Source organism: Camponotus vicinus, unplaced genomic scaffold (genome assembly GCF_025532165.1).
Source record: "Camponotus vicinus isolate PSW18456_S1 unplaced genomic scaffold, iyCamVici1.0 SCAF_12, whole genome shotgun sequence".
Lineage (NCBI taxonomy): Eukaryota > Metazoa > Arthropoda > Insecta > Hymenoptera > Formicidae > Camponotus > Camponotus vicinus.
Window position 1 is genome coordinate 206,811 of NW_028141948.1, and position 25,891 is coordinate 232,701.

Genomic DNA, 25,891 nt, shown 5'->3' on the forward strand with positions numbered 1-25,891 from the left:
GTGACATCCTTGTCACATGTAGAATCTTTTTAGTAATGTTATAAGATAAATTTGATATTTATCATTGTAGTGAATACAAAATCAACATATCTAGAGGCACATTTTATTATTACAATTATGAAATAAAATTTTATTATATTCTTTAATATTAGTTATCCATTACACTTATAACAAACCTCTTCCATTAGAAATAGTAAAAATAAGAAAGACTATTACACAAGTTTTAGCTTTGTACAAAAGAATTAAAATTAAAAGAGAGAGAGAAAGAGTATATGTATATTTCTAGACAAAATTTATCTAATCAGATACTCATTTAAAATTTAGAATACATGAAAAAGTAATTATCTGGAATATAAAACGAAAAATTCTTATATAATCCTTATATTTTTGGAATAAAACGTACCATAGATATAATTAGTTTTTGTATCTAAGAAAACAAAATAGCATTTTTAATTTAAAAATGTATATAATCTTATACTCGGAGAATAAATAAAATAATGTTTAATATTGCTATATATAAAAAAGTATTTGCTACTAATTTATTATTACTTTAAATATAACATTTTTTTATCATTATTTATTACGAATAATTGCAAGAATTGTCAGGATTTTTTTTTCAAAACAAGGTTTTATTTTTATCTTCGATATAGATTTTTGTATTACAGTTGTTAAAAATATTTATGAGATAGGTTTGCACGAAATAACTAAAATTTTCAAACCATTTGTCAAAGAATTTTTATTTTATTTTATTCTTTACAGCATGCTTTTACACTATTCATAAAAAGAAAATTTTGTTTATAGAAATAGATAGTACTTATATATTTAAAGAAATAGATGCTAACTTTTAATATATTAATTTTCTATTCACATATATTTTAAAAACTTTTGTATTCATATAATGATTACTTCTGTTTGTTCTCAATTTGTATATCTATTATAATATTATATTATGCATTAATATTGAATTAAATTATATTAATGGAAAACATTGTATATAGTATTAATGGAATTAATGGAAAACATTGTATGGTAAAGTCAAAGATAATGTAGTTATAATCATTTGACAATTTTAAGCTACAATTTATATAAATCTTTATTATTTTTTTTCTTAAATTCTTCGTAAAACTATCCATATTATATAGAAGCTAAATTCTGTCAAACTTCTTTTCTTGTTTTAATTATACATTCCATTGTTTACTGAATTCCATTGTTTACATGAATAAAAACAATACTATATTTAAGCGATTATTGAAAATTGTTTCCATTTATATCAATACTCCATATTTTCTTGATAATGGCAACAGTATAATATATAAGAATTATTTACATATTATTTACATATAATAGGTATATAAATATACATTTATAGCACAATTGTAATTGCAAAAAAAGTCACATGATTTCTCAACACTTACTCCTACATGTATAAATTTTATGCTATTTCATGTATAAAACAACAATCTATTCAACTGAGAAACCTTATGGACATCTTTTGCTCGACATCTGTACGTTCTAATGCTTTGCAGAATTCTTCAAACGATATCATACCATCACCATTTTCATCAGCTTCAACTATAGTCCGCTCTGCGATGCTAGTTAACTGTTCCTCACTATAATATATACACATTTTATTATATGTTATATAATATATATCGGATTTTTATATCAAATGGTTTGTCATTTGACACATGTGAATGCGATTATAAAAATGGATCTGTATGAGGTATTATAAAGATATCGATGAGATATATTAGTAATTGTAAGAAAATATAATCATTACCTAATATTGGCGCCAACCATCATATGCAAAATAGCAAGTAATTCATCCTTTGAAATCAAATCATCATTATCCAAATCATACATTTTAAATGCAACTGAAAAAAAGATTTGAGATTAGCTGTATAAATACTTGATATCCAAAAGCAACATGGAAGATTGTTACATTTTATTTGAATAAAACAATTAGAAAGTATTTGTGTTCAAAAAGTTTTCCTGTATCTTTATAATGTTTATTTCATAGGAAAAAGATCGGAAAACGTTTTGAACAATTATGTTACTTTTTTATGCACGACATTTACATTTCAATTTTTGCTGTCTAGAATTCAATCGATTAGGACTATTCTTCTTGAATGGTCTGAAACGGGCCAGGACCTGCATGAATTGTAAAAAGTTCACTCTGTCGTTTCCACTCTCTTCGAAGAAGGCGTTCACTATTCTCTCCCCGAGCGGATTTATCGCCAATTCTGGGATTCTGAGAAAATCCTCTCGACTGAGCGTCCCGCAATCACCGCGATCCAGACTCGTGAAACGGCTATACAACCGTTCGATTTGATTCGGTGTAACTGTAACAGTAGGAATAATGCAAGTCATAAAATGTAGTTTCATTTATACAGAATATAATTATACGCGTTGTTTTGCCACGAAGAGAAAAGAATACAGGGATTAATTCGGATAGAGTAAAGAGATACTTGCAACCGGTGACATTCTGTATTTGCGCTATTTCATCCTCGCGCAACAAAAGACTCGACCTATTACCCATTCTTTTCAATGGCAATTGAGATGCAAGTTCGGATGGAACACTTGGGCACTGGGCACTATTATTATTTACATACGTTGCTCGCGAGCACACAAAAATAGGTGTGGTGAGCGCAAATAGTCAAATCATCATCTGTTCTTTTCAGCTGCACTGCTGCACTAGTGCAATAAGTTAGAAAGAGACAAACATACTTTCTTTCACTCTAACTAATTGCACTAGTGCAGCAGTGCAGCTGAAAAGAACAGACCCCATATGACTATCTATAAAAGAGGATGACAGATGCGACCAATAATGGCTACGTTCAGCAGGAAAAGCTGCTTTGCAACTGTTGTAAAATTCGTGAATCTGATTGGTGTATGCTCTTAGATCCAGTCAAAATTAAGAGCATACACCAATCAGGCTCACGAATTTTACAACAGTTGCAAAGCAGCTTTTTCTGCTGAACGCAGCCAATGACAGCGCCTAGATTATGATTTGAGTACAACTTGAACTTTGGCTTTCAAAGGATTAAAGAAATTGGAAAAAAATTTAACAACTCATTCAATGAAATATTCTGCGTTCGGAAAAACGAAAAATTTTGCAATTAAAAATCATGAAGCATTCGCATTGCATCTAGCAGACTACATTCTACATTGCGTTGAGGGGAGAAACTACTCAAAGATTGAAGATTGACGATTAAAGATTGAAATTTGACTAATTAGAAAAGAAACTAAATTTTTTTTTATCCTAATCAGAGAAAAAATTAAATTTCAATCCTCAATTTTAATTTTTCAATGCGATTATGCAATTTTATGGCGTTTTCGATTTATCGGGTTTGACCCGACCCGGGGTAGTTTACTAGACGTTATTGACCAATCACAGCCATTCTTCTGAAGAATGTATGGTTCCATTCTTCAGAAGAATGGCTGTGATTGGTCAATAACGTCTAGTAAACTACCCCGGGTCGGGTCAAACCCGATAAATCGAAAACGCCATCTGTCTGACACGGACTTTAGGATTCTCTGTCGGATTCTGTCCAATCGACACATCCGATGGGTTTTTGTCGCAATAAATGTACACGTGACATAAGGCAATGATTCTTTCGCGAGTCCTCTTTCTTCGTTTGGCTCTTTGGCTTTGTGATTCATGCTTGAAAACTGAGTACGCTTCGGCAAGATGGCTTCGTCGTAAATCGACAAACGGTTTTGTACGCAAACAAACAGTGACCGAAGTTTCGATAGTAAAGTGCGTAATCTTGCGCATTTTTCTTGCGTTAATTCAGTTAACGCACAATCAAGACGTCAGTTTAAATTCGGACGTAAACCAATGTTTTATGATATAGTGTCAAAGAGTCCCGATGCTCGATTATAGAATTATCTTTCAGAAAGAGAATGCCCTTCGCTAATTTTTTGCTGAAACTTATAGAATTTACTGAGTTTATTGTGTTCCAAGTTATCAAGATTTAGAGAGTTTTAAAATTGAACTCTCTCTCTCTCTCTTACAGCAACTGATTAACACATCATCAAAAAGTAAGCATGAAGCTATTTCATTTGTACATAAGTAATTATAAAATATAAATATATATCTAATTCGATATATCTACTATTTACACGTATAATGTACGTATAGTATACCGGTTTAATAATTAAAATTTAAGCAACATATAGCTGGAATTTTAATTGTGGCATCTTTAATAAGTAATAATAAATTGTCACATTTTAGTAATTAAAATGTATATCTAACATTAATCTATAATAATATTAATTTGTACTACTTTATTTAATAATAATTAATTATTTAGAAATTCAAATATTTTGATAAACGATATAAACACATTTAATTAATTATTTAGAAATTCAAATAGTTTGTTAGACAATATACACACATATAATAATTATATTAAATCTGAAATCATTTTTATATTATATAATATAACTATATCATAACATTTATACATGTATATAAAGTTGAATTAATTTCTTGTATATATTAAAAGCAGATAAAAATATTGACTTTAATGTAATATATTAAAAATGCTTCTCAATGCAAAAACCAGTTTTGTAAATTTTAAAAATATATTAACAAAGAGTATATATCATAACAATTTGTCAGTTTTATTACCATTGTCTTAAGATGTTTTTTTATATAAAAATGCAGGATGAGCGCCAGACTCTTAAAAGATCCTGCTACTGCGTCTAGTCGTATATTTGTGGGCCATTTACAAACTGATGATGTTACAAAGTTAGAATTGGAAGAACATTTCTCCAAATATGGAACTGTTATAGCGTCGATAATAAACAGAGGCTTTGGATTTGTGCAATTTGAGGATGAACAATCTGCTCAAAAAGCTATACAGAATGAAGATGGCGCACTGTTCAAAGGCAGACGTATAGGTATATTATAGAGTTAGATAGTCGCAGAGAGACTTACATATTTAAATATATCACTTTTCTCATATTTGACAAATAATATTATTTTTATTTCCTTTCTTGATATTAATGTTAATGTTTATTTTGAGAGAAAATATGTATAGGGAGCTGATTCAAAATATTTCTTCTCATTCATCTATATTTTTTCTAGATGTCAGACCAGCAAAAAAAGATAATCAATCTGGTGGAAATGCAGGCAATTCAAATGCAAAGCAAATGAGTGGATTGAATAATCAATTTAATTCTATGAATAATCCATTTAGTAATGCAGCAACTGATTCTTTCGGTACAAATAAACCAAATTATATTGGCAGTATGAATCCGAATTTTGGGAATGATAGTACTTTTGGTAACAGTCAAAAAGACTTAAATCCTCAAAACAGGAATAGTGGAAACAGTAACTTTGATGATGGAAATCAAACAGGAAATAGCGACAATGACCAATATAATGGGAAACATAATAATAATAATAATAATAACAATGGAAACGATCCTTTTAATAATCCCGCTCAAAATCGTGGAAACAATCAATTCAATCTAGGTAATCCAAATCGTGGAAATGATCAATTTGTTGCTAGTCATGGCAATCAAAATAGAGGCATCAACAATCAGTTTGGAAATAATCAGATGGGAAATCAGAATAGGCCCGGAGGAAATCAGAATCGTAATCAAACTAATCCAGGCAATAACCAAAATCAAAATGCTAGTTCTGGTGGTGGGGCAATGGGTACCGGAAGCGGTACCCATATTCATAGAACACGAGGAACGAGAGGTGGAAAGAATAGAAACAAGAATAATCAGAACAATCCAAACAACGCGAATAATTTCAGAGATCGAAGCCCAATTAATAGAGGTAATCGAATAGAGGACAAAGTAAATAGAGAATGGGATCATAAACAAGGAGATAGACTACGTGGCAACAATTTTGCCAGGGATTCATTCAATGACAGTGGAAATCGTTATGATGATTTCAAGACTTCTGGAACAAGAGATGCAAATGCGAGTTTTGGGTAAAATGTCGTCATCGTTGACCTAACTTAATGTAATAGTTAAACAATCTTTCTCAACAACAATAATATACCCAATACAGTTATAGTCTATTTATTTATTTATTTATTTATTTATTTATTTATTTATTTAATAACTTAATAAAAACAAATGCATGTATAAATGTAGATAATAAAACATTCATTTGTCTTGTAGAAATGTCAGTGGAGCATCAATGGATTACCTGGCAACTGAAAAGAATGACTGCGAAATTATCGTCGTTAATAAGGCATTAACGTGAGATGTCAATCCTTACTTATAATTACATAAAGTTAGATATTTATGTTATACAATACATATATTATTAAATATCCAGGAAATATGCAGAAGATATTGAATTACGATTAAAGCAGATCGGCTTAATGGTAGATTTGCTGTTTCCGAACGAGGACGTTCCCTTAGGCCGTGTTTTGGGAAATATCGCGAGTCGTGGCTGCCTATACGCCGTAGTAGTAACACCCATCAACCATGAACACCATTCTTTGACACTGAATATTTTACACGGATTACCACAAGGTAAAGAATTTCAATAAGATATAAATTGTAGGAGTGAAGATCTTCATTAAAATTTGTTAGCACACATAATATTCATTAAAATTCGTTATCACACATGATATTAATAATAATAAATAATATTAATAATCTTAATAATTTATTATAACACTAATTGATTGGCATTGTATCGTTTTTATGTTATAGAACATAGGAATATGCCAGTTGAAGATGCTATAAATTTAATTTCGCGAGATTTTACGAATTACAAAGCCGGCGGCCGTTCGGTTCCTCTAAATACACCTCTCGCGAGCGAGCGTCATCCGGACGCTATACAGGTTTTACTAAACATGCTGGCTGACAATCATCAACTTACGGTTCTGCAGTACGATCGTGTCATAAAGTATCTCGATATGAAACGCGAGGAGCAAGTACAAGTTGAATTGGGCGACGCGAAGGATTTGCCGGTAAAAGCGCCGCTCACATCGATCAACGATCCAAAACAAGCCGAGTTACAGACGCGAATACTGAATATTCTGAATAATAGTAAAACAAGCGCGCCAAGAGCGGCGGAGCCAAGCCCGGTACCACCACCAGCTTCGGCACCAGTTCCAGTTCCACCAGCTAATTGGGGAACAGGTAAAAGATTAAACAGATCATGTATATATATATAAAATCAGATCGACAAAATTTAAAGAATATCGTGTTGATTACACATAAATATTTGCAGCATATATAAGTTGTTTGGGAATGTAATTTTAAGATAAAGCATTTGCAAGTAAAAGTCTCGATTAATAAAATAAAATATCATGACTGTATTTTAACAACTAGATACATGAACAATATTTAACAAGAACAATTAAAATACTGTAGAAAATTCATTCAGACGGTGTTGAAACCACGAACTTGATAAATGCACGTTATGCCGATAGCATCAAACACGGCCACAACGTCATCCACGACGACCGCATCCACGGGAGTTTCACCGTCGCCTCTTCTAAACGATCCGACAGTTCAGAAAGCTCTCGACAGTCTATTGCAAGGTAATCTATTGAAAAATATCGGTGATCAGCAACCATCAACCGCGACGACGAGCGGAACGCCATTATTCGCTGCTTTCTCCAATATCGGTAGATTTTAATCGGAATATAAATTTAATTGACATAATCTTATATATAATTTTTAATATTCCTCATATTTTCTTGATTTTATTCAATACTAAATATATACAACCGCGAAAACTGTATCGATAAAAAAGCAGCAATTACAAATATAAGTAATATTTTAGTACATTGTATATTAATTGTGTAAAATGACAAATTCAAGATAAGGAATTTAAATATAACTGAAAGAATAACAATTATAATCGACGTAATTATTGTTATTGCCCACATGTATGGTATTATCGTTGATAATATATTTCTCTCTGAATACTAAAGTGATTATATGTGTTTGAATTAAATATACATTAATAAATACATTGTATTTATTAAAAATACTACTTATCAAAAATATAATTCATGTGTATATTCTGCATACATTTACATATACTTAGTATGGATGAATGTAATATTAGATGAAACATTTGTAACATGTACACGGATAACATGTACATGTATATACAAACACAAATACACATATACATTTTTTTATTCAAAATAAGAGTAAATTTATTTTTCGCTATCACTTTATGTAAAAATCAGTTTTTATACAACTTAGAATGATAAATGTTACATACAAGTATGTGCGATATAATTAAAAAATACAGTCTTTCATTACTGTATAAAATCCATTTCAATATTCATGTACCTATGCAGAAAGTATTCATCCTCAATAATCATTTCATCTAATTGCAATATAAAAAATTATAAATGTGTATTATAAATATACTTTTAAATTCTTTTCAATTATTATCATTTAAAGTGATATAAGATATTACATTTATATAAAATTGATTGAGTGAATAAATTATTAATATATTCCTTGAATCTATAATATTACCAATGAATGAATCTGTATTATATAAATACACTATACACTTCAGTTTTTACAAAAAGTTTATATTATTAATTATTTTATATTATGTATACATTGTTATATTATTAACTAGATTATTAACTGATTATTATAGTCTTTACTTGCAGCAGCAATAATAATATTAAATTTTTATTACACTTAAGAGTATAATACAAGTAAATAAAAAAAAAATTTATTATCAAAAATTTATTGCAATACAATAATTGATATAATTACAAGCAGCAAAATAAAACAATATTATTAACAATATTTCTATACTTGCAAAAATGAAAACAGGAAAATATTTAATAAACTTTATAAATTATTAAGTTACTTTTTTTTTACTGTTTTATAAAAGCTATACAAATAAAAATATATGATTGAAAAGAGATAGCATAACTTTTCAAAGTTAGACTAGATGACTTACACTTAAAAATACTAATTCAAATATTTTTATGCCTTAACTTCATTACCAAAGTTCCAAACTGTAGTAAATGTCCATAAAATATATAACAAATAGTAGAAAAATATACAAAAATTAGTTAAAATTTCCTCCATAAAGTATTAAATTTAAAAATTACTACATTTATTGATTAATTACTAGTTACTAAATTGTTTCTGTTTAACTTTGTTATCCTCGCAGGAGTTTTTTTTTAAACAAGCTCTTGTACACGAGGTTTCAATTCATTTTTATCGAAATGAACTACAATTTGTTTGTATCTTATATGTTTTAAATCATGCAAGAAAAGATACAATTTCCTACAAATCTGTATTTGCCAAAAATAGAATGTTTTATGTAGATCGACATTTCTCTTGCTCCATTTCTCTCTGTCTTGTAACATTTTAAAAACTTAATATCTTGCTTGCAAAGTGCGAGGTGTGTCTGAATTACGAGTTTTTGTTCCTTTTCACTATACTGTTGAAATGTTTTCCAATAGGTTACAGCAATGTCACGCAATATAATTCTAATACAATTATTGTAGCAACATTTGCTGGCATACATATTGCTTATGACAATATCTTTTAAAACACGCTCATGCATATTTTTCATGTTATCATTTGAAAAAAGAAGTTGAATAATTGAGTGTATCAGAGTTAAAGTATTTACAAATCTACAAATGAATTGATTTGAAAAGCATCTCCTCTATTTTGAAATCTAATCTTGATCCTTTTGATGAAGGAAATTTGGATGTTGAACAATCTGAATTAACTTCAGTATCTGAATCTGAATTTGAATACGAATCCGACTCTGTATCTGGATTTGAATTTAAAGAAAAACCAGAATTAGTTTCCAAAGTAGAACAAGATGAATATGATTTTAACTGATTTTTAACAGTTTTCACACATAGTATTGTCTATTTTCTTCAAATTATCCATTTCCATAATGTTCTCCATAATTTATTATTCTAAAAAGTACAAAATAATTTCTCTCAAGGTTTGTATTTACCAAAAGGAGTGTGTAATATTGTTATTATAAACGTATAAATTACATAATAAAATGGGCATGCAAATAAAATAAAATTAAAAAAAGAGAAAAAAGTCAACGTATAAAATTTTGTGGATACACGTGATACAATAAGCAGACGACAGAATTTCTTTCATATGAGCAAGTTGCTTTTAACTCAAACAAGTCAAATAAATAGAATATATAACAGGAAAAGAAGAAGCAAGAGACGTCTACAGCTACGAACGCACTGCGGGTTGCGGGTTCGGTTGCGGTTGAAATTGACCAATCGGAACAAAGCAATTTGTCGCCGGCTACTCTGATTGGTCAATTCCAATGATTTTCTGCGCAGACGCTTGATGTCATGTAACGACATCTTTACAATCGCGTATAGAAAAAAGTTTTCGATAAAAATCGAAATATCTCGTCTATCAAACTATATTATTACATTGTCGCGTGCGTGGTATATTTTTGATTTCGGTTGATTCTAAGCCCATTTTGTGGATGACAGATTCCAAGCAACGAAACGATTATCTACGTATCTACGTACGCATTCGTTCGTGTCGAACGCTTATTGGCCCGCTCGGCGGGCGTTCGATAAGATAGTTGCGCGCTGCGCATGCGCCGCCCGATCGCCCCACTACCTCCTATCGTTTCCGTTTTCGCCACAATCGTGACTCGGTGACTCGAGCCTCGGGCACACGTTTATTCGTTTATTCGTTTATTCCGAGGATGTCTCGTAGCGCAACGTGATTCTTTCAGAGTTTCGTTGCCAGATCACTGCGGAACGTAATATCCCGAGCGAACGGTAAGTAACACTTTTGCAATTATCGGGCCCAGTCCCGCTGGCGAGAAATGAGCGTTGGATAAAAGGTGGTAGCCTTTGGAGCGGCGGAGAGAGAAAGAGAAAGAGCGTCATGGCGCCGATGCCCTTCGCAGTTCCCCGGGTTCTACCCTCAACGACCATCTTGTTGTCGCTAAATCGATATATGCGTACGGCGCACGCTTCTCGCCTACGTGAGCGTTAATACGAGATAACTGAACTGGCGAGCGATATTTCGACGAGGCCAACGAGGCCGATACTCATCCGGGCACAAGGGGTCTCGTTCCGCATTGCTCCACGGAACGATGCGATCGCTTTGTCTCGGATGGCGCGATGGCCGCGCGGAATGCTGCAATTTTTCATAATTTGCCTCGATGCAATGCCGCCGGACATTCCGGGTAGGCGCGCGATGTAGAGGGGAAAAAAAAAAACGGAAGCGGTAACGTGTGGAATTTCGAATTCGACGGACCACGTGATTGACGATCGGCAACGTGTGTCCTTGAACATGTTGGAACGTTGTAAACGTTCAAAGGACGTTTTTTTATGCATGAGAGAATATTAATTATGAATAATTACATCTATTATGTGTAACGGTGTGCCGATATATATCTGTGTGTGTAACGATATAACGGACATACTTGTGGAAATCACAGTAATCTCACAGTAACGTAAACAAGTGGACGTATAATTCGAACGCGCCGATTTTCGCAGTCTTACAGATTAGATTGGTCTCTTTGTTGAGCGAAATGGAATCTATGGACGCGCGTCTCGTGGCGCAAGCGTTGAACTACCATGGCCAACAGTTGCAGAAAGTATGGGAAGGAGAACGCAATGAAAACGAACTGGTCATGCTCAATCTCAAGGAACCTAACTTTGAAATATATCAACAGCGGCAAAAGACTCTCAGGTATATGCGTTATATATCGATCGCCTCTGATAATAATCTAGATATATTGCTGCTTATATTTATCGCTTCCCTGTCCTTGCGTAATATTTTTTATTAAATGAAACGCTACGTATCTCTTGCAGCTTTGGAGACAGAGGCAAACGTCTGAAGCTTCAACAATTCCTTGCTAAAAAAGCGGATGCCCTGTACGATAAAGCAAACTTGGAGAAATCTGCGGAATGCATTAAACAAGAACTTGGAGATGAAGGTAATAATTTAAAAAAAAATAATATTTCCTTTTTTTCTTTTTCATCCGCAAAAGCAAAACGATAATTATATATAATCGTGTCTATTTGTACTTTCAGAATTTTACGCTACAGTACCAGCGCTCGACACCTTTGTCACCATGGAAAAATCTCAGCGCATTCGCAATTTTTTGGAGGTATGGAATGTTTGAATAACAATAGGAAAAATAAATATATTTATTTAGAAAAAAAAACAATGTCAACAATTTAACTTTATATTATCTGTTTAATTTACAGAGTTTAATAGTCGGAGACGTAATTTACGCACAAGTAATGGGCAAAAGCGCCGCAGGTCTGCTTCTGAAGGTGCTTTGCAACTGTAGCGACTGTCCCAGAGTTGTTACTGAATTAGGAGTTAAGGTACATCGATATAATATTACTTATTGATATTATTCTCTTCAGGAATTTTACATATCAATTTCCTCTCTCTATTTTATTTATACATTTTTAATAAATTTCGCAAATGTTGTGTTTTTAGGCACTGATATTAAATACGGCCACTGTGCCGGCGGTGGACAAGAAAGGTGTAACAAGGGGTTACATGGCAAATGATCTCGTCTGCGTCGTAGTCAGTGAAGTTAACGTTGAAGCTGAGCGTGTTGTTGCAGTTATGAACATACCCGCTCGGGAAGGGCAAGCGCCACACCCACCTATGGGACTTATTCATTCCGACGATCTTCCGGAAGCCTATAAGTAAGTTGATAGAATAACTTTGACTAGATATAATTGCAAGTCTACTGAATCCATAGTATTGCTTCACTAACTCTTGTAAGTTGGTTCCTTATATCATTATGAAATATTTTATTCACACGATATACGATGAAAGCGTTTTGTGATGTCACATTTTTGTTCATTGTGTATTATCGTACGAGCACTTGCACTGAAAAGGATAACAAGATCGAAATTTTTTATCTAATTGCAATAGATCCAAAATCGATACACTGACTTTCTTCTTTGATTGTACATTGCTTTATAATGTGTATAAATTTTATTACATACATAATTTTTTAAGATTAAAGATAAAAATAATATGGCATGGTGGGAAAACAGCCGAATTTTAACAGAAGCACTGTGATACTAACAAAATTAGGTAAATTAGATTTGATTCCTCTTACACGTTTTTATGAATTTAGGTGCCAGATACTCTATGTAACGTAAAAAGTTGATAGTCAGTATGATGATGAATTTCTAATGCGATACAAATGAATTCAAACCTTGAATATTGATTGACATGGCTCTGTTCCGCACATATTCTATCTACGTTTGCGATATGTTACTCTCAAAACACCAGCCAGATTATGGCGCAAATGACTTTTGAGGTTGAATTTCCAGTATGAGACGTTGAGCCTCGAGCGGTCAGAGTGAATGCAATAGACGGTAGGTATAATATTGATTTAAAGTTGTTTGGTCTCTTATAACTAGGATATCCAGAATACACACACACGCACACACACACATATATATATATATATATATATATATATATATATATATATATATATATATATATATATATATACATGTGTGTGTGTGTATATATATATATGTGTGTGTGTGTGTATGTATGTATGTATGCATATATGTGTATGTATATATATTATATATATATATATATATATATATACACGTGTGTGTGCAGCGCGCGCGCGTGTATATGTGTATATATATACATATAATTAATAAATAAATATATACACACACATATGTATATACATATGTATACATATATGTATATATATGTACATATGTATATTTATATTGTGTCTCTTTAAAATATGTATGAATGCAATCTTCTTTTGCAAATTATTTTGTAGCGGAAAAAATTTTCATGTGCAATTATATTTTTCCTTATTAAAGGTAGGATAAAATAGATATGTATAATTTACCACAAAAGTTACACGAGATTTGAAGTAGAGACCAAACAACTCGAATCTTAATCGCTCAACTTTTTACCTTTTTATGTTTAAGCCTCAAAAGAATCGCGCCTTGTCGTATAATAATGCCTTGATGTTTAAACTTACAGCTTATATTGACAAATAAAAAATAAGTGATGTCACATGTTGATAACAAATTGACACCACAAAATGCAAACAGGCGAAACATCTAAAACAATTTTTTTGGTCACCCGTGGAAGATAATATATATTCAAGCGTGGCTCTCCCAACTTATTCTAGGGCTATGCAATTTATTTTATCGCACCAAAAAAAAATTTATAAAAACCAAAACCACACTATCGATTGATGATAGGCCGTGTGCTTTTGTGTTGAGATAAAAAAATCTGATTACAAATATGATACAAAATACTAGAAATATACGTCTTAACGGTACATGAAAGGTGAGAGACGAGTTTACATAATATTGAGGTTGTGTACCAATGTGAATTTATAACTATATGAGATTATATCTGATATAATAAAGGAACTTTACCTTTTACTGCCATCCCTGTTTCGGACCCCTGCTGCTTCTTAACGGTAGAAACAATAGATTTTGAACGATTCTAATACCAGAAGTTGCACAACAATTTATTTATTCACTTATAATAAAATGAAAAGATTGAAATTAAAGCACTTTTGGCATTAGTATCATGTCGCTGAATAATACATGCAGATCGAAATAAAGAAGCATTATTGTGCAGGAATAATTGAATAACAAAACTATTTCATATGCAAATGTGGGAAGACTACAATGGATAATGTGCACATATAAGTATACATATATGCGAATATAAGAAAAAAAAAATATATATATATACATTGAGAGAGAAAACAGAGATGCACACGCATTGTCAAACAAGCAATATTATCTACCAATAGGATCATAAGGACTCGGCTGTCATGATTATCAAGTCTTTAATTTTACCGTTAATGAAGTAGCTTTGGTTTCCTGTTCTTTGGCAAAGGTCATGATGATTCTTGCAATATTTGATAATCAAATATTTTTCTCTGTGATATAGGAAAGCGATGGACAACAAAGGCCAGAGTTATGAAACGCTGTTGGAGAATAGTACTGGCTTCAACAATCCAAACAACATAAAATATCTGTGCGACTTGATCGGTCTCGGACAAGAGAATCATTCTAATATGGTTGGATTGAGGTAAGATGTCGCCAAATTACATTGATAAATGTAGAGTAAATTATTCTCGTGTGTTTAATTATTTTGACTTTTATTAATATGCAGAGAAAGATTTCCACCGAATGAGTATTCTTCTGAATTACGACAAGCGCAAGCAAGCAAATGGGCGTTCCGAAGCGTTGCTGAGGGTATAGATCATTTCAAGGCTGGTCGTCATTCCGAAGCTTTTCAATGTCTCAACAAAGCACTCACCGTTGATCCTCGAAATGTTGAAGGCTTAGTCGCTCGAGGAGCTTTGTAAGTTTTCTTATTGAAATTTACGATAAATTTAATATGTTGATATATGTATAGATGCATTTAATGTACTATCTTTTATTCTGCACAGATATGCAAATAGCGGAAGCTTCAAGAAGGCGATTGACGACTTTGAAACAGCCTTGAAATTAAATCAAACGCATGCAAATGCTCGTAAGTATATGGCGGAAACGTTAGTGGCGCTTGGTCGTAGTTACGAGGACGAGAAGAAATACGAAGACGCTCAAAAGGCGTACGAAAACTGTTTGGCGATAGCACCGTATCATGAGGAGGCGCGAAATTCCATCGAGTACATAAAGGCCAAGACCCTTACAGCATCACTGAATCCTTTGGATACGTTTAAGAGCTTCGAAGCCGAGAATGACGTTGTAGAGAACAAGAAAGATAAAAAGAAGCGCAAAAAAGAGAGAAAATCTAGGTCAAAGAAGAGACAGAGATGGAGTTCCAGCTCGAGTTCTTCATCCAGTGGTTCTTCGAGTTCTTCAAGTTCGGACTCGAGCAGCTCGTCATCATCCGGAAGCTCTCGTTCGGCGTCCCGTTCGCCGAGCCGTAAGCGCAAACACAAGAAAGATCATCGCAGTTCGCTTTCACCACTTAGCAAGCGTATGGCCCAATATAATAATCCTCCAGCTGCAGCTGCCACTACTCATGATACTGTCGCACCGGCCTCTTATACTGCGAATACGCGCGAAAAAGTTGACGACTATGAAACTAAAGTACGCAAGTTTCTTGAGCAGACCAAGGATGATTCAGATTACGAAGATAAGGCAAGTGTAATTTCATAATTTACATATATATATATATATATATATCAAGCATGTAAAATATAAGAATTAAAATAATACAAGATTATTCTTTTTTTTTTTTTATGTGAACAGGTGAGAAAATTCTTGGAAGAGACAGCGAGATGGAAGAGGGAAAGGGAAAAGGAAAAGAAACACTCCGAGAGCGAAAAAATGAAGAAAAAGAAGAAGAAAGAGAAGAAGGGAAAAGACAAAGAGAAGGAAGATAAGAAGAGTCGAAAGAAAAAGAAGAAGGAAGAACGAAAAAAGCGTAAAAACAAGGATAAACTTGAACGAGATTTAGAAGCGTTGAAAAAGTCGTCTTTGCCAGATTTGGAACAATTAGAGTCCAAACTTAATGCTTATTATGCGAAGGTTGAGAAAGACTGTGCGGCGTTAAAAAGGTTGGAATCTTTATTGGAATTGTCTCAATACAATGAGTTTAATATATCTCTGTTTCCTTTAAGTTATCCGGTTAACAATTTATATTTAATTTAACTTTGTGTTATAATGCAATTGTCGTTTTATTTACGCTATTTTTATATCCTCAGCTAACGCAATTAAACGGAAATTACGCGGTCGTCAGATATCGTATTCTACTTATGTTTTTATATTTACTAGGTATGTAGCACAGTATAATGACATACCTTCCCCTCTTAGCAACGCGGAGAAGCTCGCTGAGAGTTCACGGAGGGAGGAGGAGCTGCGCAGAGAGAGGGAAAGGGAGAGAGACGAAGCTTCGAAGGCGTATCACGAGCGAGAATCCAGGATGCCGATGACTGCTCAACAAAGGAAAGGTATATATATATATATATATATATACAAAAAAATTATACATTTGCTACCATGCGTCATGTAAGCGTGACATTCTCACGCATCGATTCTCACGAGAGCTCGACATTTATACGCGTGACGGAACAGTAGTGCCAAAACTTTGGCTGTAGCGGGCGGTTTTTCAATTGCATAGTGGTAACAAATGTATTAAAGCATACAGTAATACCACATATAATAATACAGTAAGATTTCACTATAATTGTTTGTCGTAGAAATACAGAGAAAGCCACTGACAGACATATTTGAACAAGAATCCCAATTGATTCATCCAGAACCAAAACTGCCTACGTTAGATACCGCTGCATTGAATGCAAAATGGAAAGCTGCGCAAGCTGCTAGGTGAGTGCATGAAGCATATTCAACGTAAATCTAACAAAATTTAATCTCTCGTTTTACTCATATCGAAATAAGTACACATGTAAATGGCAATGAATGTTTCAATTCGCTTTAAAATCATATTCGGCAAAATTGGCGAAATTAAATTATTAATATATTAACAAAAGCGCTTATTTACATTTTTTTTGTATTTAAAACGAATATATTATTTACTGGTTCTCATTTTCTCTTTACATGTGTTTATTTGGATATCGTGTATTGTCAGAATCTCATTTTCACTTATATTAATGGAATTAATTTAATTTTACCTGTCTGCAAGTTTGTACGTTAACGTATGATTTTAGACAAAAGGACGTTCCTCCGCAAAAATGGCAAGATATTCCACCGGAAAGCAAGAAGATGCAATCCAACGTTTTTGTGGATAGCGACGAGGATGATGATAACGAATTGGAAGAAAGAATTCAACGCGCAGCTCTCGAAAAATCCTTAAATATACGAAAGCAGATGCAACGTGAACTTGCCGAGAAGAGAGCACCGCCACCGCAGCCTGCACCGACGCCTCCACCGCCATTGCCGAAAGAGCCTCCGATGCCAAAGCAAGCACCCGTCAAATATCCTACGCCGCAACCGCAGAACAAATTCCAATCGTACAAAGATCCCGCTATTTCCATCTCGCAAACAACGCCGACCAAGTTTGGCTCTAGCAACAATTTGGGTGGCAAGTTTCAGCCAATCGGTCAAAACAGTGGAACTGGACATCCGCCCGAACCACCGCGCCCTCCACCACCAGCGAAGAACCAAAATCAAGCCAAAGGGCCGAGAACCGATTCCGATAGCGAGGCCGAGCGAGGTCAACATCGACAGACTCCAAAGAAACGCGAATCGAGCGGCAGAGGCGGCGTGAGTAAACGTATGAGTAGAGACCGTCCGACAAAACGATCGCGCAGTCGATCTCGTAGCGCATCCAGTTCAGGCTCGTCGAGATCTCGATCGGCAAGGCGAAGCCGTTCACGATCTTATTCGAATCGACGATCAGGCAGTTACGAGAGGAAGTACAGCAGATCTCCGTCGGGTACGTACAGTAGATCGCGATCACGATCACGTACTAGATCGTATACGAGAAGTCGTAGCCGCAGTAGGTCAGGTGACCGAGGTTACTATCGTAAGAGACAGTTTCGGCCGTATAATAATCGCGGCACGTACTATAAGCCACGCTTCCAAGGCTTCAACAATCCGAATCATCGCGGAGGTGGTAATAATTTCCAAAACCGGAATCGTTTCTACAACAATCAGCACAACAATCGTTTCGGCAATCGTCGCGGTGGCGGATTCAACAATCGTGGCGGCCGTGGCGGTCGTGGTAATCGTGGCGGCAGATTCTTCCACAACAAACAAAATTTCCGTGACTTCCGCGACAGGCGAGACTTTAGAGATCGCCGTGCATCATCGCGTGATCGATATAGCGATCGCAGCTACTCGCCCGATCCGATGAGGAAGGTGGACGAAGCAAAGGAGAAAATCAACAAGATGCTCGAAGGTGGCGATGACATCGAACATCAACAGGGTGGCAGTGGTGGCTCGACCGTACCTCCTAATAAAAGGCAAGCTGGACCCTTGAGCGAAGGAGAGGAGAGGGACGATGATGACTATGAGAGGTGGGGAGAGGGAGAGGGGGGCGATGCAGCTAACACCAAGGTTGGTTAGACTCTGCGTAGGTTTTCGGCATACGGCAAATGGCCGGTTCGTCTTCTTTGCGATGACGATCATGATAACAATTGACGATAAAAGCGAGGAATAACTGACAGAGAAAGTGACGATGATGATGAATAATGATGATGATGATGATGATGATGATGATGATGATCAGCCACACGCGCGAGGAACAAACTAACTCTCGTTTGTTGCCAGAATGAAGGGGTTGAGCCTGTCGACGATAACCTGGAAGGCAAGGAGTACTTCATTGAGCGCATGAAACAGCGAAGCAAGAACGTTTTAATGCAGAGAGCCATTGCAGCTAAAATTTGGTAGATATTGCCGCCGCCGTCGCTGCTTCTCTGTGATACGATCGCTACTTTCTTCAAGTTGTTCTTAATTAATCGACCGATTGATACGAGGCATATATTGAGACACTTTTTAGCTTTAGTAACGATCACTCTTTATCTCTTTTGTTATCTCAAACTGTCATAACCGTATCTCTGATCAATCTTGATAATTCCTTTTTTTTGTTTTTTTTTTTTGTTTTTAAATGTATTGTCTTAATTTTTCGTTTAATCTAAACGCGAATTAAATTAAAAAATTAAAATCTAACCAAGATTAAAAATTAAAATCTAACCAATATAATATTAAACGAATATCAATGTAATCAATTACGGCTATTATACAAGATATTTTTTCATAAATGTAGTTTTATCGGCATTTTAGTAAATATAATTTTGTCCTGATCACATATATTTTATGGATTTTAAAAATAAGTTTATCTAAACTTGAATCAAGAGAAATTTCTTTTATATGTATTTATCCAATATATACACACATATATATATATTGCAATTTACTCTTGTATAGTGTATCGATAATAATTAGATTTTTCGTTATCAATTCATTAACATGCAATAAGTACAGTGTAAAGACATATAACTGGCGAGTGGCTTTTCATTATCATTCGTTATCAGAAACGGAAGTGAATTTTCTTTTAATTGCTATCTAATGGCGTATTCATTTTGTACGATTGAGAACGAGGAGAAGGAACATTCGTAGTTACATTGAAAGAAGCACGATTAATTAAAGTGAGAGAACTATAGCGCGTTTCTATAAATTCTCAAAATCTAACGTGCCATTAGAGCTCGTATATCGAATATGCCTAACAATAATAACTTTTAAAAACTTCCGTTTCGCTTGATCTTAATAATTATAAGAACGAAATTGCACAGCATCATAATAGTATCTCCAAATTCAACGTCTTTAATTTTCAGAAAAGGATTATCGGGTGAAAAAAAACACAAATATGATATTAATCTCTTTATTACGAGTTTAGTTTAGTTTAAGCTATAATAGACGGTAATTTTGGTAGAGTAAGATAATATCTATATATATATATATATATATACATATATGTTGTATGTAAACCAAGTTGCTGTACAATTGAAAGTTCCACAAATATATATATATAACGCAAAACCACTGCAAGAAACTCGTTACGACTTTCAGCTAAAGGAAATGAATGTATTTTCCTCTTCCTGTGCCCAAGTATATCTAACGACCTTTTAGTCGCGATTTATAGCACGTCGCGTCGATATCGAGAATCTGCATACGAGGAAACTAAACTCGTTGATATCATTGGTGCACCAAATTGATATCAGGCGAGTACTTAAGTCCAACGGTGCACGCATTATTCTCACATATTCCTCGAAACTACCTAGGACACAATGAGATTCTTGGAAGCGCGATTCATGCTTTTCGCTTTCGCTGTTCTTTCCGATGTTTATTGTTCCGATGATTTGGACGCTGTGTATGTCGGCAAGGTCGGTGAGAGTTGTAAGTTGTATTGTTTGAAACACAAATTTCTCTTTTACGTTGTTTGCAAATTCGTACGAGATTGAAATTCCCAAGCGAGAAATTTCAATCGTACGGAAAGTATAACGGGTTTTTTTCTTAATATATATCATTTAGAGAAAGTGTTTTTTTTTTTTGGTTCTCTAGATGTAGATTATCAAAGCTATCAAGATCTCGACACGTTTCTTTCCGTGGAATGCGAGAAACACGAGGAGTATAGCGAGTGTTTCGGGGATCGGACGTGCCAGAAAACGTGTGAGAATATGGATCAGTGGGAAAGGATGAGTTGCGCCAGGAGGAAAGTCTGCATTCGCGGTTGCATCTGCGAGGACGGCTACGTACGGGATAATTACAGCGGCGTCTGCATCAGGGAAAACAACTGCCCCAGAGTGAGACATTAACTTTGCGAAAAGCAGAAAGAATGTTAAAAGTTAATAAAAGAGTCCGTATGTGACTTGTGTAATAAACAGGCGAAAAGAATTGATTGTGAGATGCGCAACGAGCGGAATTTATCGAGCTTCATTAATATAGATGTGTTTTTAGGAACCACTCTTTTATGTACTATGCGTAATTAATTGCGAGTGATTCAACGCAAATGCATCTTGTGTCAACGTCTCGAAATAAAAACGATCACCGAAAAGAATACCACGATATAGTTTAAATTGGATAAATTATACATTCCTCAAACGTGTTTGCGTACATCGACGTTGCGTTCGTGCACCTGCGTATACATGCATTCCGTACGATAAACGCGTCTCGCTGTTTAGCATTCGCTTACTCAGAACTGCAGGACTCGATAAAAGGTAAAAGGAACACGCAAGTACAAGCTTTATCGTACCGCGAGCCATTTAAATTCCATTTCAAATTCACTGAAGCCTGAAGCGAAGCCCCCCACTCGTAGACTTACATATGGTGCATTTCTACTAATCGAGAGACATGGCGAGGAACCTAATGCGCCGCGTGTCTTTGGCAAATAATTTCAAGAGCTGGCTGCGGTTAATTATGGAAAGGAAAGGTAAGATTTGCGAGGAATTTCGAATTTTTATCGACCTTTATTTCTTTTCCCACAGGACGGCTTTTTTTCTCGCGGCTCTACGCTCGTCGAGAGGAAATGTCTCGCTGATGGCGGTCGAGAGGGCGAAATTCCATCGCGATGCAACGCTTGACAAAATCCCACGTTGCTCCTAACTCGCACGACTTGTCGAGATCCGGTGTCGGTGGCATCGTGTAACCACGCGCACGCATACAAACCAGCCAGCCTTCGTACCACGCGCGGCGACTCACACGTGGACGCGCGCGCGGTCGTTGCTGTTAGTCCGCTCCGATCGACGGTGGTGATGCGAGCGGGGCGGTGCGGTGCGGTGCGGGGCGGTGCGGCTGTTTCTCTCTTTTCCGTGACTTCCTCCCGTGCGAGGCAGGCGAGGCCAGTCTCGGTCGGCCTCGGTCGTCCTTGCCCCTTTTGCTAGGCAGCACGTCCGTTACCATCTACTAGCTGGCGCGAAAACATCAACTCATTCCCAACGGATTAGAAAGGCTCGCCAGCCTTTCGGGGCCTCGGGTAGCGATGGGCCCGATCCAATTCTCTCGGTGACGGAACACATCGGAAATCGGACTACGCTCTACGCGCTATCGTCATGAACTTTCGATCAACTTTTTAGGGACAAGGGAGAAAACAAATATGACAAAAAAATTGTGTGGCTTGAGGACGACAGAGAGCAACGGGATTGAGAATTTATGGCATGCTGTTAACATTTTGAAATATGGACTCTGCCGAGGACCAAATGCACGTTTAGGATCAGAGTGCTTGATTTACAACCTGTTTCAAACAGATCAAGATTACGGCTGAAGTAGGATATTGAGATAAACATAACTTGCAGCCGCAAGTATTCACTTTTTGTCGGAGATTATTAATAAATATCCAAAAAGTGTTTACGGATACAAGGAAGATTAATACACATTTAAGATTGCGAATACATCATTTCACATTTATATATATATAACGTTTATTCGTTAACGCTTCGTTAACGATTTAAATAACGTTTCAAATAATCTTTCACGTCTACATCTCAATTCAAACAAAAGAGACTATAACAATCTCGTAAATTTATTGTTTTATGTTATAATGAATAATAAATATACTCGAAATTTATATGCTAATTATAAATTTTGCAGAAAAAAAGGACGCAATGTTAACTTAAAATACAATGTAACCAGATGATGGAGGAGAACCCTATCGATGATTAAATCAGAATTGATGAAAAATCACGGTTGATCCCATCGCTAGCATGGGAGAATCTTCTCTCTCCTCGTCTCTCACGAACCATTCGCGCGTAGGAGGGAAAGTTACCGGGAATTTCTTCCTCCCTCTATTCTCCTCTCTTCTCTCCTGGCATCGCGTTTCCTTCGGACACCTCGACGGAAGCTGCGACCTCGGCGATCGGCGCTTGGTCACGAAAACGAACGAACGGAACAAAGCAGGCGCGTGCTTTTTGTCAAGCGCGCGCCGGAAGGGTCGGCAGGAAACGTCCGTGTAGGTACCGATTCTAGCCACGTTCGAGACTGTCGGACTCCCCCCTCTCAAGTTTCGGCTCGAATCGATGAAATATTCGTTTAGCACATTGCGGAAAATCTCTGGAAATCAAATTCTCAGAGAAACATTTCGAGGGCGTACAACGAAATAGACGTTCATCGGTCGCGCGCGCGCGTTTCGCATATTCTCGCGGATATTGACGTTTCCGTATAATTACGATGACTTTATTACAGATGACCGATTCGAACTATTCCGCCTAAGATGATCTCTATGCGTTAGTATTTGTTATTTTATGATTTTACTCTCTATAAAGAGAGAAATTTATTCGGGCCGCGTCACGATCTGCGTATCTCATTTGCATGCGTGTACGCGGGAAGATCCGAGAAAAGAACGGCGACACGCGGCATTACCTACCGCGAGAAAGACCGCCGATGAATTATGGTCCAATTAAGATCTCGCGTCCGACATTTACCGTCTCGCTCTCCATCTCTGGCCGATAAACATTAGCTGACTAATGTCTACATTTAATATACCAACGGTGGCATCTTGTAACGAAACTTGGCACGCCCTAATAATGTCATTAGAGATATTACTTGTCGTCGCACTGACCGACTCGAAAAAGTTTCCCGCACGTGCATCGAATACGGTTAAATGATAGATTCAAGTTAATTATTTCCCCGTGTATCAATGTTGACAATCAATACTAATATACTTGGATATTTGTGAAATGTACATCGACTCGACGGTATATTGAAAAAAAAAATATTTAGATACGCAACACCCATGTCTCGAGAATGCACAAGTGTATAATTTCACATGTGCCAAGACATTCTTTCGATTTAAATTGAATATAATGTAGTATAATTCGTATACATTTAAATTAAATAATTTTGAAAAGAAGGAAAATGTACAATGTATTTGTCAGATTGCAGGTCTTTGTTCTTCCGCATTTGGCAAATCTCCCAACGTGCGCCAATCGCCGATCGGCACCTCGGTAAATGTACAAGTAGCCCATAAATGCACGAGGGACGATAAGCATGCTGTGCGATGAATCACCTGCATCGTCGTTGTCACCGGATTCACGACAGCCGTTACATTGCCCATCACCTCTCGGAATCTTTTCGACCGCGCAACCGGATGTATAAGATGAGACGAAGACGAAGCGAGATGTAAAGAGGGTAAAGAAGGCCTCGCATTCCTTAGTCATTATGAATGCGATATAGCCACGTTTATATAGCGATGGATTAAAAATGAAATATGATCAACAACCGAGCCGATACCGAGTCTTTACCGACGTAATACATTGCATTCTTGCACTTTTTCCTCATTCATTGTGCCACAATTTATATAGACATTTGCGCAATTTGTGCCGAAAGCACAAAGATGTTTGCGAGCGTGACAAATGTATGTCCTACACATGTGTTTGAAGCTTGGAGAGTTTAAAGAATTTGTTTCCATCGATGAAATGGAAAAAGAAGATCATTACGGAGCCAAAGTTTCTTTATCGTGAATATTTTTACATTATCTACACGCCATCGTTTTATTATGTATGTAATGTTTGATAAATTTTGTAATTGTTTTTCTTTTTCTTCTTTATTAACATAACCGCGCGTTGCGCATACCGACGTGCATTATCTGCCGGAACGTGTCCAGAGACGCATTTCTGTAATGAAAGCAAAAAAAGAACAAAAAGAATGTCGTGTAATGATTCATCGATTAATCCTTGCCCGGTCTTGGCTCGTCCCATTTGTCGCGTTAACATCCAAATTGAATAGCTATACGATATAAAAATGTATATTACGTCATAGAATATCCGAGCGAGAAGGCATTGCGGTTACTCGTCGAGATTGCTTGATTTATTCAAGTGTCGGAAACTGCATCGGCTTATTAGAGGATGTATAAAATACGAGCGCATAGTTGCAACCGCGATATACTCGTCCCCTTGACCGCTCCCACCCTCCGCCTCTATGCCCCTCTATCCTCTCCCCGCATCACGGTACCGGTCTTTCGCCGTGAAACCGATAAATTATGCATTCCATTATTCATGCTCGCTCGCCATAATCATGTACCGGCGGTTGACAAGATCCTGTCATGCTTTACAGGCCTCTCGGCTCCGCGTTTGTTTGCTACTTCGAGGTAAGGAGGACCGTTTACGGCAGTGACTGTGAGCTATTCAATTTACCAGCTTGAATACGGCTAAGCCTTTGAGGATGCAAGGATCGTAGGATAGACGAAGATGCGGAAGAAGAGACGCGGAACGCCCGTCTAGTTGAGTCCGCGCGAAACTCAAAAGACCAAAAATGCCGGAAAGTAATAAATTATTTATAAGCTACACTCTTAAGAGCCTATCGCAAAGTTTCGCGCTCGTCTTATTTCGCACGCTCGTGCTCGCATATTCAATCGACTCGAGTGCTAGATGTAATTGTAAAATATTTAAAACGAAGAATATCTTGTACGAGCTATTATTGCGTGTACATATTTTCTCTCCTCGTTTAATTTATTGTACAGATAA

At 35.7% G+C, this 25,891-nt stretch overlaps 4 protein-coding genes across 11 annotated transcripts; 3 read left to right on the plus strand and 1 right to left on the minus strand.

Annotated features, from left to right (window-relative positions):
* Window positions 1-721: 721 nt before the first annotated feature.
* On the minus strand, window positions 722-2,675 carry Elm (calcineurin like EF-hand protein 1 elm). The gene is made up of 4 exons (XM_083084550.1): window positions 2,473-2,675; window positions 2,079-2,342; window positions 1,781-1,874; window positions 722-1,610 (listed from the first exon to the last, which is right to left on the minus strand). Exons 1-4 carry the CDS (start codon window positions 2,537-2,539, stop codon window positions 1,466-1,468), a joined length of 570 nt encoding a protein of 189 aa, XP_082940676.1. The 5' UTR covers window positions 2,540-2,675; the 3' UTR covers window positions 722-1,465.
* A 983-nt stretch (window positions 2,676-3,658) lies between these two features.
* On the plus strand, window positions 3,659-8,465 carry Neos (nuclear receptor coactivator protein neosin). Of its 6 annotated transcripts, none has more exons than XM_083084444.1 (8): window positions 3,661-3,833; window positions 3,941-4,044; window positions 4,673-4,908; window positions 5,096-5,954; window positions 6,148-6,228; window positions 6,308-6,507; window positions 6,691-7,122; window positions 7,416-8,465. In XM_083084444.1, exons 3-8 carry the CDS (start codon window positions 4,674-4,676, stop codon window positions 7,622-7,624), a joined length of 2,016 nt encoding a protein of 671 aa, XP_082940570.1. In that variant the 5' UTR covers window positions 3,661-3,833; window positions 3,941-4,044; window position 4,673; the 3' UTR covers window positions 7,625-8,465. The 6 variants fall into 6 exon arrangements, with proteins under 6 accessions (XP_082940576.1, XP_082940570.1, XP_082940575.1 ...); XM_083084449.1 differs by having other exon boundaries at window positions 3,681-3,760; window positions 4,020-4,044; XM_083084445.1 differs by having other exon boundaries at window positions 3,690-3,760; window positions 3,900-4,044.
* A 2,125-nt stretch (window positions 8,466-10,590) lies between these two features.
* On the plus strand, window positions 10,591-19,712 carry LOC145963376 (uncharacterized). 3 transcript variants are annotated; one of them, XM_083085235.1, is made up of 14 exons: window positions 10,591-10,751; window positions 11,478-11,673; window positions 11,796-11,920; window positions 12,018-12,094; window positions 12,195-12,317; window positions 12,436-12,650; window positions 14,911-15,051; window positions 15,136-15,327; window positions 15,416-16,112; window positions 16,224-16,531; window positions 16,749-16,924; window positions 17,174-17,300; window positions 17,642-18,992; window positions 19,206-19,712. In XM_083085235.1, exons 2-14 carry the CDS (start codon window positions 11,513-11,515, stop codon window positions 19,323-19,325), a joined length of 3,813 nt encoding a protein of 1,270 aa, XP_082941361.1. In that variant the 5' UTR covers window positions 10,591-10,751; window positions 11,478-11,512; the 3' UTR covers window positions 19,326-19,712. The 3 variants fall into 3 exon arrangements, with proteins under 3 accessions (XP_082941361.1, XP_082941363.1, XP_082941364.1); XM_083085237.1 differs by having other exon boundaries at window positions 16,788-16,924; XM_083085238.1 differs by lacking the exons at window positions 10,591-10,751; window positions 11,478-11,673; window positions 11,796-11,920; ... (1 more) ...; window positions 12,195-12,317; window positions 12,436-12,650 and adding exons at window positions 13,120-13,334; window positions 13,981-14,292.
* A 150-nt stretch (window positions 19,713-19,862) lies between these two features.
* LOC145963378 (serine protease inhibitor) lies at window positions 19,863-24,958 on the plus strand. The gene is made up of 3 exons (XM_083085241.1): window positions 19,863-20,831; window positions 20,997-21,238; window positions 21,393-24,958. Exons 1-3 carry the CDS (start codon window positions 20,723-20,725, stop codon window positions 21,432-21,434), a joined length of 393 nt encoding a protein of 130 aa, XP_082941367.1. The 5' UTR covers window positions 19,863-20,722; the 3' UTR covers window positions 21,435-24,958.
* Window positions 24,959-25,891: the final 933 nt, after the last annotated feature.